The sequence below is a fragment of the Megalobrama amblycephala genome, linkage group LG9 (assembly GCF_018812025.1).
Source record: "Megalobrama amblycephala isolate DHTTF-2021 linkage group LG9, ASM1881202v1, whole genome shotgun sequence".
In the NCBI taxonomy this organism is placed as follows: Eukaryota; Metazoa; Chordata; class Actinopteri; order Cypriniformes; family Xenocyprididae; genus Megalobrama; species Megalobrama amblycephala.
Genome location: NC_063052.1, coordinates 21,360,475 through 21,379,484, shown reverse-complemented (window position 1 = coordinate 21,379,484; position 19,010 = coordinate 21,360,475). Strand labels below are relative to the sequence as shown.

General features: G+C 40.8%; 1 protein-coding gene across 1 annotated transcript; it reads right to left on the bottom strand.

The window, feature by feature from the left end:
• Nucleotides 1-13,894: 13,894 nt before the first annotated feature.
• On the bottom strand, nucleotides 13,895-17,961 carry LOC125276226. Its single transcript, XM_048203735.1, is given in 3 exon segments — nucleotides 13,895-15,521; nucleotides 15,524-16,863; nucleotides 16,997-17,961. Coding segments are annotated over 3 exon segments (3,147 nt in total). The 3' UTR covers nucleotides 13,895-14,679.
• Between the last annotated feature and the right edge of the window lie 1,049 nt (nucleotides 17,962-19,010).

Below are 19,010 nucleotides of genomic sequence, written 5' to 3'. Positions count from 1 at the left end.
ATGGAAGCCTTCCTCCTCTTCCTCTTTTTAGATGTGGGAAGCGGAGACTCCATGCCCACCTCCTCTGAGGCCTCTGGAGTGGACTCACGGGCTGGAGCTGGCTTTGGAGCGGACTTGCTGGCTGGTGCGGGCTCACGGGCTGGAGAGGATTCCCAAACTTGAGTGGATTGATGGACTGGAGCGGGTGCTGGAGGTATCCGTATCTGCCCATTCCCACGCAGATACAGGTAGTTGGAGAAATTCCAGAAACTTAAATTCCCCACAAACTCCATCTCCCATTGCGGCAGGGGGTCATCAAGACACTGATTAAACATGTCCCTAAGGACCAAGTCAGGGAGATTAAATCTCTCCGCCCACGACCAAAACCGTTGGGTGAATTTCCGCACCTCCATACCCCTCTGCCGAAGCTCAGCTAAATCTTGGGGACTGCTCCCACTTCCCCGTGTGCTGGACGGTGGCCGGACTCTCCTGCTGCTGGATCCTTGCATTGGTGGTTTGTTCTGTCACGGTACACACAAGAACAAGATGTTAAGGATCCAGTTGCAGCATTTATTGTAGGGTAATCCAAAAGTCAAAATCCAGGGAACAGGCAAGGGTCAAAATCCATATAACAGTCCACAAAACAGAAAACCAGAGGTAATGAAAGTGCACGTAACAATTACAACAAACCACAACTGAGGACAGAAACAACTGAGACTAAATAGACAGACACTAATGAACAAACACAAACAGCTGAGTGCAATGAACGAGGTTAATGAGTCCAGGAGTGAATTATGGGAAATGAAGTCCAAAACAGTGAACAATAGTCCATGTTGGAGTGCCCTCTGGTGGCTAAACTTGGGCACTCCAATTTGTGATCATGACAAGTCCATTATTGATCTTCAGAACACATTTCTGCATCAAGAGCGCTAGACCATAATCTTTCTATATATTGTCATAGACTCTTTCTGATCTTAAATCAGACTAGCAGCAATGTTCCCTCTAAGCTGCGCGCGTGCGCGGCCGCGCACTTCTGAAGCCGCGGCCGCGCAGAAAAAATAATTGCCGCGCAGAGAACAGACATGAAAATCATGTGTGGGGAAATCCATTTGATTGTAGTAGTTTAAATGAGAAATAATTGCAGTGCTCTGGACAACCGCTATAGAGTTATTGTCGCTATAGAGTTGGAACCGGTGAATGCGGTTTACAGGTTTCATAGAAAGAGAACGATTAAGCGCGTGTGAGCTGGCTGGCCCTGAGACAAATCAGTCGCGGCAAGAATACTGTCATGTTTGCGGACTAAATACCTCAATACGTGAGGCAATGCGAAACGAAAAGAAATGTGAAATAAAACGCCATGTTTAATGAAAAGTGGTGGAAATAACGGATGATGGGCACAGAATGCTAACAAAACTCAGAGACATTTACAATCACACACCCACTACAGGTGTAGCTTGCAGACTCAAAATACATAAGTGATATACCTCAGTTTAAATAGATTTTTGTGTGTGGTGTAGGGGTGACCCTGAATAGTCGACGATTCGAACCTTCGATAGGAGGAGCCTGATTCGACTACCAATCTCACAGTCGAATCGTCGCAGAGGTGTTATGAGACGATATATGGGGGCGCTCAATATTTGATTTTACATAGACATACCGGTTCTTTCCCATTAGGTTAATATACAGCCTATTATGTTAATACCATAAATAAAAATGTGAAAAGAAAGTTTAATAAATATTTTTAATGTGCGTGAATAAATCCAACCACCCCTGTGACCAATTTAAGTTTCACTTCCATCATCCGTGACCGGCAGAGGAGCATCTTTGCGGCAGGGATTAAATCTTTAACAATGTCTTGGATAAAGTGTACAATTGGATGCACTTTGAAATGGTAAAAGATGATCCAAAAAACGTAGCCTATGATTCAAGTTGTGCCAACAGCTCTTGTCCTAGAACTCAACAACGACAAACACTGCGGCGCGCTTCTGCCGGCCAAAGAGCTGACTACAGCGCGCTATTTGAAAAGACTCAAACGGACACAGGCAGATCGCGTGAAAGACTGGATTTTTCTCTCTCAATCAGGTAGGGTAGCTACAAGTGATTTCAAACTATTTCAGCCGCTTGTAATTTGATTTTTGAATGTTTAGCTAAAAAGACTGTATAGCGGCTAATCTTTAAAAACTTTCGTTAGCCCCCTGAGGTTAGTGGAGGAGTCTCTTCGTATAATACACATTAGTCCATAATACACCAGTCCATAAAGCACGCACGGATATTTAATCATCACAAAACAAAAAGTTATTTATTAATCACGATCTCCGGTTTACTTTTCCAACAAAGTACAAATCAAATTCCAGAAAATACGAACTACAGGTGTGAGCATGCGATTGAAGAAACTGTTGCTCTCCACCCTCTAACCTGTCCCTGCCAAACAATGCTAACTGGCTATTAACACTTGCACTTTCGCGCTGTAGTGACGCATCAAGGAGGAGGAGCAAGTAAATTAATATAAAACAGGTTAGTCCAAGTATCAAACAAACATAAAATTCCTTTCTATATTTAAATAATAATATTTGAAATAAAAATTAATTAAATTAAAGTCTCTTAAATTAATAGTGTGCAAGTATCTAAATATGGCTCCTACAGACTGCCAATCCAGTTCAGTGTTTATTGTCTCTGCAGTTAAAAAGACAAAGTTGACAATTCTGGCTACTTTCGTTATTTTAATAATTTCTTTAATTTTAATTTATTTATTGATCACTCTGGGTTATGTAATTTAATTATTTGTGGCTTGTGTTTTGAATATAGCCTATGTTCCCCTGCACTTCAGGCCTTTTGCAGTTTGACTCGATATTTCTGTTCTAATTCAATTCTGTAAATTAATGTTTGATAAAAAAAAATAAAAAAAAAAATATATATATATATATATAAATATATATATATATATATATATTTTTTTTATTAAATGAATTTAATTTTTTGGTGCATCAATTTTGCGCTGTAGAGTTAAAGCTTTCTTGCACAGACAGTTTAGCCGATGTAATTTGATTTGCCGACATATGAAATGTATATCTGCAGTGTGGCTTTTCTGCAGTTATTTTTATATATATTTTAAGGTTTATTGATCCAAAATGTTTTTTATTCGTTTTCTTCTATATCTTTGTGTGGTGTTCTGTACATCGTGGCTGTGAATGTTTATCCACGTTGCCTTTCATTTGTTTAAAAAAGATAAAATCATTGTCAGTTTCGTCTATCACTTGACAGGCAGTTTTGGTCGGTTTATTAGAAAGATGTTTCTCTGTGCTGTGTGTGAAAGAAAATAAAAGTTGTTTTAAGCCGCGCCCGCGGGTAGGCTATAGGCCATCCGCTCCATCTCGTGGCCCTTTCAAAGTCCGTGCGCACTCTCTAGTGGACTGCTGTTTTTCAAGCTCAAATCACCCCCCAACCCCAACCCCAACATATATGATTCGACTATCAGTCGAATATAGGCAATCTGATTCGAATCGGATTCGACTATGTAAATCCGTAGTCGAGGACACCCCTAGTGTGGTGGTGTGGGTTTCAGAGATGTTTAGATAACTATAAACGAGTTAATGTTCACTTTTCTTAAAAATATTTAGCAATCAGATCTGTTTAAATGCTTCAGTTTGTTTTCACTTTATAATATATTAAAACAAATGGAAGCATAACACATAATATAATAATGTTAAGTTTAAATACTTAAATATTATATTATATTTTATTATATTATAATGTAAGCCTAATAAAAAATTGATCTCACAAGGGGATTGTTTATGGCTCCTTGCCACGAAAATCTTAAAACCTCCTGGTATATAAAATCTGGGAAATTCATAAGCAATAAACGTGTAATTTTGATGGTTTTGTGTAAATTATTAGCAACTGTCTGTTGCTAATAATTGACTGTACAAAAACACATTATGGTTGTTCCAAACCATCACTGTAACTGCTCATATTATATTATTATAAAGAATTGAACTGTCCTGCAGGAGGACAGAAATTATTTTTTAATAGAATTTCTTGGTAAAGACTGGTACAGTTAATATAGCAATGTGAAAAAAATCTCAAGTAACCTAAAATTAACCTAAATGCTTAATTTAGTGACTGAACTGCTTGTTTTCAAACATATTATTTAATATATCACTAAGTTACATCAAGGGTCAAATAAAATAGAAACGGCACATTAAAGTTAAATGTTACAGTTGCATGATAAAACCATTTTTTTTTGTGTGTGATTACGTTCATTGTACAGGTCTGATATAAAGCATGTTTTTGCTCAGGTGACCAAAATGTGCGCTCAACAGAGAAAAGTTTTGCTCAGCGAGAAAAAAAATTAGAGGGAACATTCACTAGCAGTAGTCCATATTTGATATTCTGAACATATTTATGGCCCATAAATTGTCATTGACTCCTTTTGATGTTAAATCAGCCTGATGCCAGTCCAAATTTGACCTTATAAACATATTTATGGCCCAAGAGTCCTCAATCATGAACTTTCTATCCATTGTCATTGACTCCTTCTGATGTTTCATTACCGAAGTAAAATTCCGTATTTGACCTTCTGAACATATTTATGGCCCAAGAGTCCTCGATCATGAACTTTCTATACATTGTCATTGACTCCTTCTGATGTTTCATTACCGAGGTAGAATTCCGTATTTGACCTTCTGAACATATTTATGGCCCAAGAGTCCACGATCATGAACTTTCTATATATACTGATTGACTTCTACTAATTTAAAATCAGCGATAGAGTAGTCCATTTTTGATCTTCAGAACACATTTCTGCACCAAGAGTCCTAGATCATGATATTTTTATTCATTGTCTGGCAAAAGGGGGACTCGATTTTAAACATTCTACACATAATAATTGACTTCTGATATTACATAAGACAGATATTTGTCCATTTTGACATTGAGAACATATTTCTGACCAAAGAGTCCTAGATCAAGATCTTTCTATAAATTGTCATTGACTCTTTTTGATGTTAAATCAGCCTGACAGTAATCCAGTTTTGATCTTCAGAACACACTTCTGCACCTAAATTCCTAGATGATGATCTTTCTATATATTATCATAGACTCCTTCTGCTGTTAAATCAGACTGGCAGTAGTACATATTTGACGTTCTGAATATATTTATGGCCCAAGAGTCCACGATCATGAACTTTCTATATATACTCTTTGACTTCTACTAATGTTAAATCAGCAATAGAGTAGTCCATTATTGATCTTCAGAACACATTTCTGCATCAAGAGCCCTAGACCATAATCTTTCTATACATTGTCCTAGACTCTTTCTGATCTTAAATCAGACTAGCAGTAGTCCATATTTGACATTCTGAACACATTTATGGCCCAAGGGTCCACAATCATGAATTTTCTATATCTACTCTTTGACTTCTTTTGATGTTAAATCGGCAATTGATTAGTCCATATTTCAGCAACTGAACAAATATTTGGACAAAGATTTTTTATTCATATTAATAGACTTCTTCGGAAGTGACCTTAGCCAGACAGTAGTCCATATTTGACCTTCTGAACATATTTATGGCCCAAGAGGCCTCGATCATGAACTTTCTATATACACTTATTGAGATCTCCTGTTGAAAAATCAGCAATAGAGTAATCCATATTTGACGTACTAAACAGATTTCTGGCCAAAGGGTCCTCGATCTTAAACATTCTATACATACTAATTGACTTCTGATATTACATATGCCAGACATTAGTCCATTTTTACATTGAGAACATATTTCTGGCCAAAGAGTCCTAGACCATGATCTTTCTTTAAATTGTCATTGACTCCTTTTGATGTTAAATCAGCCTGATGCTAGTCCAAATTTGACCTTCTGAACATATTTATGGCCCAAGAGGCCTCGATCATGAACTTTCTATATACACTTATTGACATCTCCTGATGAAAAATCAGAAATAGAGTAATCCATATTTGACCTACTAAACAGATTTCTGGCCAAAGGGTCCTCGATCTTAAAAATTCTATACATACTAATTGACTTCTGATATTACATATGCCAGACATTAGTGCATTTTTACATGGAGAACATATTTCTGGCCAAAGAGTCCTAGACCATGATCTTTCTATAAATTGTCATTGACTTCTTTTGATGTTAAATCAGCCTGACGCTAGTCCAAATTTGACCTTTTAAACATATTTATGGCCCGAGAGTCCTCGATCATGAACTCTCTATACATTGTCATTGACTCCTTCTTATGTTAAATCAGCCTGATTGTAGTCCATATTTGACCTTCTGAACATATTTATGGCCCAAGAGTCCTCGATTGTGAACTTTCTACATGTACTCATTGACTCCTACTAATGTTAAATCAGCAATAGAGTAGTCCATTATTGATCTTCAGAACACATTTCTGCATCAAGAGCCCTAGACCAAAATCTTTCTATACATTGTCATAGACTCATTCTGATCTTAAATCAGCAATAGAGTAGTCCATATTTGACCAATAGAACATATTCCGGGCCAAAGAGTCCTCGATTGTGAACTTTCTACATGTACTCATTGACTTCTACTAATGTTAAATCAGCAATAGGGTACTCCATTATTGATCTTCAGAACACATTTCTGCATCAAGAGCCCTAGACCATAATCTTTCTGTACATTGTAGACTCTTTCTGATCTTAAATCAGACTAGCAGTAGTCCATATTTGATATTCTGAACATATTTATTGCCCATAAATTGTCATTGACTCCTTTTGATGTTAAATCAGCCTGATGCCAGTCCAAATTTGACCTTATAAACATATTTATGGCCCAAGAGTCCTCGATCATGAACTTTCTATATATACTCATTGACTTCTACTAATTTAAAATCAGCAATAGAGTAGTCCATTTTTGATATTCAGAACACATTTCTACACATAATAATTGACTTCTGATATTACATATGCCAGACATTAGTCCATTTTTACATTGAGAACATATTTCTGGCCAAAGAGTCCTAGACCATGATCTTTCTATAAATTGTCATTGACTCCTTTTGATGTTAAATCAGCCAGACACCAGTCCAAATTTGACCTTATAAACATATTTATGGCCCAAGAGTCCTCGATCATGAACTTTCTATATATACTCATTGACTTCTACTAATTTAAAATCAGCAATAGAGTAGTCCATTTTTGATATTCAGAACACATTTTCTACACATAATAATTGACTTCTGATATTACATAAGACAGAAATTGGTCAATTTTGACATTGAGAACATATTTCAGGCCAAAGAGTCCTAGATCGTGAACTTTCTACATATACTCATTGACTCCTACTAATGTTAAATCAGCAATAGAGTACTCCATTATTGATCTTCAGAACACATTTCTGCATCAAGAGCCCTAGACCATAATCTTTCTGTACATTGTAGACTCTTTCTGATCTTAAATCAGACTAGCAGTAGTCCATATTTGACATTCTGAAAACATTTATGGCCCAAGGGTCCACAATCATGACCTTTCTATATATACTCTTTGACATCTCCTGTTGAAAAATCAGCAATAGAATAATCCATATTTGGCGTACTAAACAGATTTCTGGCCAAAGGGTCCTCGATCTTAAACATTCTATACATACTCATTGACTTCTGATATTACATATGCCAGACATTAGTCTATTGTTACATTGAGAACATATTTCTGGCCAAAGAGTCCTAGACCATGATCTTTCTATAAATTGTCATTGACTCCTTTTGATGTTAAATCAGCCTGACGCTAGTCCATATTTGACCTTATAAACATATTTCTGGCCAAAGAGTCCTCGATCATGAACTTTCTATACATTGTCAATGACTCCTTCTGATGTTAAATCAGCAATAGAGTAGTCCATATTTGACCAATAGAACATATTCCGGGCCAAAGAGTCCTCGATTGTGAACTTTCTACATGTACTCATTGACTTCTACTAATGTTAAATCAGCAATAGGGTACTCCATTATTGATCTTCAGAACACATTTCTGCATCAAGAGCCCTAGACTCCTTCATAGACTCCTTCTGATCTTAAATCAGACTAGCAGTAGTCCATATTTCACATTCTGAACACATTTATGGCCCAAAGGTCCACAATCATGAACTTTTATATATACTCTTTGACTTCTATTGATGTTAAATCGGCAATTGATTAGTCAATATTTCATCAACTGAACAAATATTTGGACAAAGAGTCCCTGAACATTAACTTTTTATACATATTAATAGACTTCTTCGGAAGTTACCTTAGCCAGACAGTAGTCCAAATTTGACCTTGTGAACATATTTATGGCCCAAGAGTCCTCGATCATGATCTTTCTATACATTCTAATTGACTCCAGATGTTACATCAGCCAGACTGTATCTATATTTGAATTAATGAATATATTTCTGGCCAAAGTGTCCTCAATTTTGAACTTTCTTTACATACTCATTGACTTCATTGACTCATTGACAACATCAGCCAGACAGTTCTCTATATTTGAGCAGCTAAACATATTTCTTGTCAAAGAGTACTCCATCTTGCACTTTCCATACATACTCATTGACATCTTCTAATGTTAAATCAGCCAGACAGTAGTCCATATTTTACCTTCTGAACAGAGTTCTGGATTTGTTTTTTTTTTGTTTTTTGTTTTTGTTTTTTTGTGATTAATGTTTTTTTTTATTGATTTTTAAGGTGCTTTTCAGAATACAACATAATGCATTTGTACAAAATCAACATTTTCGCCCCAATATCAACACCCACCCACACATGAAATCCCCAACTACAGCTTGAGGTCACAACTTGGCTATCCAATTCAATACAATAAGTATAACTTCCAGCATTTATTGGTGAGAAAAGGAGAATGTCTCCTTTACATACAAGAAAAAAAAAAAAAAAGAACATGTGAACATGTTTCTCTCACATAATTATTACTGCCCCTTTTCCAAATAAGATAAATATCTGGACCATTTCTTATAAAATAAACTTTAGTTTATCCATCTGTTTATAAGACATTTTCAAATGCAGCCACTCTACCTAGTTCTGCTAGTCCAAATTTGACCTTCTGAACATATTTATGGCCCAAGAGTCCTCGATCATGATCTTTCTATATACACTTATTGACTTCTACTGATGTTAAATCAGCAATAGAGTAGTCCATATTTGACCAATAGAACATATTCCGGGCCAAAGAGTCCTCGATCGTGAACTTTCTACATATACTCATTGACTCCTACTAATGTTAAATCAGCAATAGAGTAGTCCATTATTGATCTTCAGAACACATTTCTGCATAAAGAGCCCTAGACCATAATCTTTCTGTACATTGTAGACTCTTTCTGATCTTAAATCAGACTAGCAGTAGTCCATATTTGACATTCTGAACACATTTATCGGCAATTGATTAGTCCATATTTCACCAACTGAACAAATATTTGGACAAAGATTTTTTATACATATTAATAGACTTCTTCAGAAGTTACCTTAGTCAGACAGTAGTCCAAATTTGACCATCTGAACATATTTATGGCCCAAGAGGCCTCGATCATGAACTTTCTATATACACTTATTGACATCTCTTGTTGAAAAATCAGCAATAGAATAATACATATTTGACGTACTAAACAGATTTCTGGCCAAAGGGTCCTCGATCTTAAACATTCTATACTTACTAATTGACTTCTGATATTACATATGCCAGACATTAGTCCATTGTTACATTGAGAACATATTTCTGGCCAAAGAGTCCTAGACCATGATTTGGTCCCACTTTATATTAAGTGGCCTTAACTACTATGTACTTACATCAAAACATAAGTACAATGTACTTATTGGGTTCATATTGAATTGCAAAACACTTTTGCTGATATTGAGGTGGATACGGGTAAGGTTAGGGAAAGCTTTGGTGGTATGGGTAGGTTTAAGGGTAGGGGTAAGGGTTAAGGGATGGGTCAACAGTGTAATTATGAATGTAATTACAGAAATTAATTACAGATGTAATTACATGCAGGTGTTTTTAAAATATAAGTACAATGTAAAAACATGTATGTACACAATAAGTGCATTGTATCAAATGATTAATTAAAATGTAAGTACATAGTAGTTAAGGCCACTTAATATAAAGTGGGTCCCATGATTTTTCTATAAATTGTCATTGACTCCTTTTGATGTTAAATCAGCCTGACGCTAGTCCAAATTTGACCTTTGTAAACATATTTATGGCCCAAGAGTCCTCGATCATGAACTTTCTATACATTGTCATTGACTCCTTCTGATGTTAAGTCAGCCTGACAGTAGTCCATATTTGACCTTCTGAACATATTTATGGCCCAAGAGTCCTCGGTCATGAACTTTCTATATACACTTATGGTCTTCTACTGATGTTAAATCAGCAATAGAGTAGTCCATATTTGACCAATAGAACATATTCCGGGCCAAAGAGTCCTAGATTTTGAACTTTCTACATGTACTCATTGACTCCAACTAATGTTAAATCAGCAATAGAGTAGTCCATTATTGATCTTGAGAACACATTTCTGCATCAAGAGCCCTAGACCATAATCTTTCTATACGTTGTCATAGACTCTTTCTGATTTTAAATCAGACTAGCAGTAGTCCATATTTAACATTCTCAACACATTTATGGCCCAAGGGTCCACAATCATGAACTTTCTATGTAAACTCTTTGACTTCTATTGATGTTAAATCGGCAATTGATTAGTCCATATTTCACCAACTGAACAAATATTTGGACAAAGATTTTTTATACATATTAATAGGCTTCTTCAGAAGTTACCTTAGCCAGACAGTAGTCCAAATTTGACCTTCTGAACATATTTATGGCCCAAGAGGCCTCGATCATGAACTTTCTATATACACTTATTGACATCTCCTGATGAAAAATCAGCAATAGAGTAATCCATATTTGACCTACTAAACAGATTTCTGTTCAAAGGGTTCTCGATCTTAGACATTCTATACATACTAATTGACTTCTGATATTACATATGCCAGACATTAGTCCATTTTTACATTGAGATCATATTTCTGGCCAAAGAGTCCTAGACCATGATCTTGCTATAAATTGTCATTGACTCCTTTTGATGTTAAATCAGCCTGACGCCAGTCCAAATTTGACCTTATAAACATATTTATGGCCCAAGAGTCCTCGATCATGAACTTTCTATACATTGTCATTGACTCCTTCTGATGTTAAATCAGCCTGACAGTAGTCCATATTTGACCTTCTGAACATATTTATGGCCCAAGAGTCCACGGTCATGAACTTTCTATATATACTCTTTGACTTCTACTAATGTGAAATCAGCAATAGAGTAGTCCATATTTGACCTTCTGAACATATTTCTGGCCAACGAGTCCACGATCATGAACTTTCTATATATACTCATTGACTTCTACAAATGTTAAATCAGCAATAGAGTAGTTCATTATTGATCTTCAGAACACATTTCTGCATCAAGAGCCCTAGACCATACATTGTCATAGACTCTTTTTGATCTTAAATCAGACTAGCAGTAGTCCATATTTGACATTCTGAACACATTTATGGCCCGAATGTACTCGATCATGAACATTATATATATTCTCATTGACTCCTTCTGATGTTAAATCAGCTATAAAGTAGTCCATATTTGATTATATATTTCTGGCCAAATAGTCCCTGTACATTAACTTATTTTATATGCTCATATTTTATATACTCAAGAATCTATCTGCTGTTGCATTGCAATGCAAACAAGAACTCATTTGGTTGTGCAGCAAAGAGATAACATTTAGTGTAGTGACCTACACAAATTATAACCTTTCGCTGTGTACTGAAAAGCAACAGCTATACAACTTGTTGCATTGCAATTTATACAAGAACTAACTCATTCCGACTTGCACTGAAGAGATAACTTATGTACTGTTGCATTGGATTGCACACACGACCTCTCACTCTGCATAGAAGAACAACATGTAAGCTATATGCACTTGTTGCATTACATTGCACACAAGAACTAACTCATTCCGTTGTGCATTGGAGAGATATATGTGCTGTTGCAGTGAAGAGATAAAATATATGCGGTTGCATTGCATTGCATACAACAGCTAACTTATTAATTTGTGGAAGAATAACATATAAACTAACTCATTCTGACGTGCATTGAAGAGATACAATGTTGCATGATATGGGCAATGTTTCATTTCATTGCATGCAAGAAACTAAGTTAATCCGTTGCACATTGAAAAATGTCGTATAATCTATGAGATAACGTATGTGCTGTTGTATTGCAAGCAACAACTAACTTATCCCGCTGCATAAGAATAACATTGGAACAAGAACAGCAAATCATTTATGCACTCATTTCATTGCATCTCATTCAAAAACTTATAAATTATTCCGTTGTGCAGTAAAGAGAGTTATCTTCTGATAAAGATACTTATGTGCTTACTGCATTGCATTGCACACACTGTTTCGCTGTGCATTAAAAAACAACATATAAGCTATGCACTTGTTGCATTGTAATGCACACAAGAACTAACTCATTCAGCTGTGCATTGGAGAGAGAACATATGTGCTGTTGTATTGCATTACATACAAGATGTATGTAATTTAATTTAAATGTAATTTATTTCTTAAGACAACGCATGTTGTACTTTCGAATTGCCAATGCACACATGATCTAAACGAGGTCCTTTGAAGAATAACATATTGTAGTTTTATTCCACTGCTTACACACAAAATCCTTACTTGCCACACAATTTCTGAAAACACTCAACACTAACTTAAATCATTTGCTCATTGAAGAATCGCATGTAATCTATGCGCTCATTTCATTGCTTTGTATTCAAGAACTAATTCATTCCGTTAATAGATAACATGTGCTCTTGCATTGCATGGCACGCACGACCTCTTGCTGTGCATTGAAGAACAGCATTTAAACTATGCACTTTTTGCATTGAAATTCATACAACTACTAACTCATTCCGTTGTGCAGTGAAGAGATATATGTGCTGTGGCATTGCACTTGCACACAAAACCTTTCACTGAGCGTTGAAGAAAAATATAAAAGCTATGCAATACTTGAAACTCTCTCATTCCATTGTGCATTGAAGAGGTAACGTGTCGTTGCATTGCAATGCATTCAAGATGTAACTTATTGCTTTGTGCATTGCAAAGACAACACATAACGTGTTTTCGCATTGCATTGCAGGCAATCTGCGATGTCCTTTGAAGAATGCACTTGTTGCATTGTAATGCATACAAAAACTAACTCGTCCCGTTTTACAATGAAGACAAAACGTCTCAGGTTACAGATGTAACCCTGGTTCCCTGAGTAGGGGACGAGACGCTGCGTGGTAACGCATTGGGAACCTTCTGCGTGATGTCGTCACTGAAGCACTCATGTATCTAGCCAATCGCGAAGCGAGACGTCAGAGACGGGTGACGTCACGGACCAGGAAACTATAAAGCACACTCGGATGCAGAGCACGCCAGCTTCTAAGTAAGTCTGAAGCAAGCACTTGCAAGTGTGCAGGGGGTACGGCAAGAGACGCAGCGTCTCGTTCCCTACTCAGGGAACAAGGGTTACATCTGTAACCTGAGACGTTCCCTTTCGTGGGAACTATCGACGCTGCGTGGTAACGCATTGGGAACGCAATCCCAACTGAGCCGTAGCTCAAGCACTTGCCAAGGTTATCTTGACAGGACAGAAGACCCCGGAGTGGAGCCAACATCAAGGTTATAATATTTAATAAATGTGTGCTGGCATGACCATCCAGCTGCATCACATATGTCACTCATGGAGACTCCTGACATCAGAGCTTTTGATGCCGCCATACCCCTGGTCGAATGGGCGCGAACATTCAAGGGAGAGGGCTGTCCGACCGCTTCGTATGCAAGTGAGATGGCCTCGACCACCCACTTGCTCATTCTCTGTTTTGATGCTGGGCCCCCTTTTTTAGGGGACCCATAACAGACAAACAACTGATCTGACTTACGCCACAGGGCAGCTCTGTGGACATAAGTATCCAAAGCCCTTACTGGGCATAACAGATTCAATTTTTCCTGATCCGCAGATTCAAATGGAGGAGGATAGAAAGACTGAAGCACAATGGGGCCTGGGACATTGGTAGGGACCTTTGGGACATACCCCGGTTTAGGATACAGGAATGCTTTCACCATTCCTGGAGCAAATTCAAGGAAAGAGGGAGCAACAGAAAGTGCTTGTAAATCTCCTATCCGCTTCAGAGAAGTGATAGCCAATAAAAGAATCGTTTTCAGAGTGAGGAACCTCTCAGGAACCTCCTCTAGTGGTTCAAAGGGAGCCTCAGCTAACCCTTGTAAGACCACAGCCAAGTCCCAGGTTGGCACCCTTGTGCGCACTGGAGGCCTCAACCTCAGTGTGCCACGGAGGAAGCGTGTGACGAGGGGGTCTCGACCTACCGAGATATTCCCCTCAAGAGGAGCATGATATGCTGAAATTGCTGCAACATAAACCTTTAAGGTTGAGTGAGATAGGCCCTCCGAGAATTTTTTCTGGAGGAATTTTAGCACAAAGCTAATAGAAGAAAGGACAGGGTCCGTATTATTGTGTCTACACCAGGTACAAAACAAATTCCATTTGTAGGCATACAACTTCCTCGTGGCAGGAGCTCTGGAATTAAGAATGGTCTCCACAACCTCGGTTGGGAGACCAGCATCTATGAGTCTGGCCCCCTCAGAGGCCAAGCCCATAGTTTCAGTCGTTCTGGGCGGGGATGTATAATCATGCCGCCCGCTTGAGACAGGAGGTCCTGTCTGAGAGGAAGCTCCATTGAGGAGCCGTTGAGTAACGACACTAGGTCTGAGAACCATATCCTGGTTGGCCAGAATGGGGCTACCAGTATTAGATTGGCCCCTTCTCGGCGTACTTTTTCCAGAACTCCCGGGAACAGGGCGATCGGGGGAAATGCGTACAGGCGCAGCCTCGGCCACGTCTGTACCATAGCATCCAGACCCAGAGGTGCTGGATGTGTTAGGGAGTACCAGAGCGGACACTGGGTTGACTCTCCCGAGGCAAACAGGTCGACTTCCGCTCGACCGAAGTTTTTCCATAGGAGACTCACCACTTCTGGGTGGAGTCTCCACTCCCCGGGCCTTGGCCCCTGCCTCGACAGGGCATCTGCTCCCACATTTTGATGTCCCGGGATGTAAGCTGCCCTCAGCGAGAGCAGCTTCCCTTGGGACCACAGGAGGATCTGACGGGCCAAGTAATATAGTCGGCGAGACCGCAGACCCCCCTGATGATTTATATATGCAACCACTGCAGTGTTGTCCGTACGAACCAACACATGGTAACCTCTCAGGTCTGGGAGAAAGTGTTTCAGAGCTAGGAACACTGCCATCATCTCTAGCCGATTTATGTGCCAAGAGAGCTGATGGTCTTCCCAAAGACCCTGAGCTGAGCAACCACTCATGATCGCTCCCCAGCCCGTGAGGGAGGCGTCCGTCGTAAGCATTACTCGACGAGTAGGGGCCCCCAACACGGGTCCCTGGGACAGGAACCGGGGTCTTTCCACATGGTCAGAGAACGAAGACATCGTTTTGAGACTTTGATCATGCGGAAGGGATTTCCCCTCGGGGAGAACCCCCTGGTCCTGAGCCACCACTGTAGGGGCCTCATGTGCAGAAGGCCAAAAGGTATCACGTTGGACGCAGCTGCCATCAGACCCAGCAGTTTCTGGAACTGTTTTACAGTGAATGACTGGCCTAACTTCACCCCTTTCATAGCCATAAGAATGGCACTCACCCGAGCGGGAGACAAATGTGCCTTCATCGTGGTGGAGTCCCACACTACACCCAGATAGTTGGTGGATTGAGCTGGAACTAGCACACTCTTTTTGGCATTGAGCCTCAGCCCAAGCCTCTTCATATGGGACAGAACAGCATCTCGATGCTGAACTGCTAGTTGCTCTGACTGAGCTAGAATCAACCAATCGTCGATATAATTCAGTATGCGAATGCACTGGATCCTCAGCGGAGCCAGAGCTGCGTCCACGCATTTCGTGAATGTGCGGGGTGCTAATGATAGGCCAAACGGAAGAACCCTGTACTGGTAAGCTTCGCCCCCGAAAGCAAACCTGAGGAACTTCCTGTGAGAAGGATGGATGGACACATGAAAGTACGCATCTTTCAGGTCTATTGCCACAAACCAGTCCTCGGACCTGATCTGTGGTATAATCTGTTTGAGTGTCAGCATCTTGAACTTGAGCTTTTGTATTGAGCGATTTAGCACACGTAAATCTATAATAGGTCGTAGACCTCCATCCTTCTTTGGAACAATGAAGTAACGGCTGTAGAACCCTGACTGATTGCTGGGAGGAGGAACCCTTTCTATAGCTCCTTTTCGCAAAAGTGTCGCAACTTCTTGTTCCATAACCAGAGACTGCTCGGGGGTTACCACTGTGGGAAGAACCCCGTTGAATCTGGGCGGGCGAGACCCGAACTGGATCTTGTAACCCTCTTTTATAGTGAGCAGCACCCATTTTGATATATTCGGAAGAAGTTTCCATTCTACCAGAAAATTTACTAAGGGAACCAGTCTCTTGAGACTGGCCTCTGGTGTTTTTTGAGCACCTGATTCGACGCTCTGAAGCGGCGCACCGGCAGAGAACAATCGAATCAAGTGGCCGGCCCTCCTCGGAGGGTCGGTGGAGACCGCTGCGCCCTGACGCACACTGGGTGGCAGGGTTGGCATAACGATCCCCTGAGGGCGCCGAAGGGGAGCGGCTTTTAGATGTATTTTTCGCCGGCTCCCTTCGGAGGGGGCCGCCCTCATCGGTTCCTGACCTAGAAGTACCCCTAGAAGGCTTCGGCTGAGCGGCCCGACCCGATCCCCAAGCTCTCTGCGGGGGAGCACGGGCGGCCACGCTGATCTTTTGTTGCGCTCCGTGGTGCGCTGAGGAGCTCGTCGACGGCCGAGGCTGATCCCGCTCATCAGCCTCGGGGGGAGGGATTCTTGGTTTGCGGGGGATGAACCTCTGGAACGCCGCAGATTGTTTCTTAGCCTCCTGGAACCTCTCGACGACTGTTGTAACGGCGTCGCCGAAGAGGCCCGCAGGAGACAGTGGCGCGTCCATAAGGGAGGCTTTGTCACGCTCCCTTATGTCCGAGAGGTTCAGCCACAAGTGCCTCTCCGTAGCCACCAATGCTGCCATAGAGCGGCCGATTTCTTTTGCCGTCTCTTTGGTGGCACGGAGAGCCAGGTCAGTTGCCATCCTGATTTCCTGGATGCACTCATACGTGGCCTCCCCGCTATTTTCCACTTTCCCCAGCAGGTCGGCTTGATATGCCTGTAGGAGCGACATGGTATGTAGACATGCCGCCGCCTGACCTGCTGCCGCATAAGCCTTGCCCACCAAGCCTGATGTAGTTTTTAATGGCTTGGTGGGCAACGTCGGGGTTTTCAGCGACGATGCAGACTCGGGGGAGAGATAGCCCGCAAGCATCTCTTCCACCCGAGGCATCGCCGCATAGCCTTGCTGCTTCAGCCCCACGATGTTACTATACATTGAGGTCTGGGGGCTGAAGACGCGATATGATGCCGGCTTCTTCCAAGACCTCGAGACCTCGGTGTGGAGGTCCGGAAAGAAGGGCAAACCCCGACGCTGAGGTAGTGACCGAGCGGGCAGAAAGCGCTCATCCAGCTTACTCTTTGGTCTAGTATCTGCCCGCTCTGCTGGCCAGTCAATTTTTAATTTGGCCACAGCCCTGGTCACTACCTCCAAGAGCTCCTCATGTGCTGGGGAAGAGGATGGCGGTTCCTCTTCCCCCACGCTCATCACATCAACCTCCTCAGAGGAAGAGAGATAAAGCGCGGGTGCCTCTCTCTGGGGGGAAGAAACCGCTACGCGTGCTTCCGCCGCCTGAGAAGAGGCACTGGGGCTGGCAGGTAAAGGGCGAGATAAGGCTGGGCCCGTCTCAACCCCCTCTGCCAGCTCCATTTGCGAACCCCACGAATGAAGCCTCAGCAACAGCGGGACCCAATCCGCGGGGAACGCTGACCGGAGCACCCTCTTTATCGTGAAAGAGTGCCCGGCGTGATTTTAAAACTCTGAGGGTGAGCTTCTCGCAATGAACACAGACAGCCCCCTCGAGAGCTGCCTGTGCATGCTCAACCCCCAGGCAGACAACACACATCTCGTGAGTGTCCCCATCTGGAATATACCGTGTGCATGGGTGAACACACTTTTTAAATTGTCTGCCTTCCGCCATTTCACTCGTGTCTTATTCACTATATAAATATATATATATGTGTGGTGCACAGTAACACTCTTGTCCTCTGACGAAGAGATAATGTTTTCCAAAATAAGCAGGACAAACAACACCAAATAAGACACACAAGATAACATAGAGCGCTTGCTGAAGACACAGAAGCTGGCGTGCTCTGCATCCGAGTGTGCTTTATAGTTTCCTGGTCCGTGACGTCACCTGTCTCTGACGTCTCGCTTCGCGATTGGCTAGATACATGAGTGCTTCAGTGACGACATCACGCAGAAGGTTCCCAATGCGTTACCATGCAGCGTCGATAGTTCCCACGAAAGGGAACATATCTGCTGTTGCACTGCATTGCACACAAGATCTAACTAATTTTTTGTGCAGTGAAGAGACAACACACAACATAACATAAGCTGAGCTGTTGCATCACAATTCATACAAGAACTAACTCATTTCGCCGTGCACTGAGGACATAACTTATGTGCTGTTGCATTGCATTGTGTAAAACATCTAACTTATTCCATATCACATATGTGTCGCATTGCACACACGATCTACAATGTCCTTTGAAGAATAACATGTAAGCTATGCACTTGTTGCAATCTAATGCATACTAGAACTAGGCCCGTATTACAATGATGACATAACATATGTGCTGTTGCTTTGCACATATCAAGAACCAACTTATGGAGAAATAGCCTATGTGCATATCTTGCATTGTATGGCACACACTACCTCTCGCTGTGCATTAAAGAACAACCTATAAAATATGCAC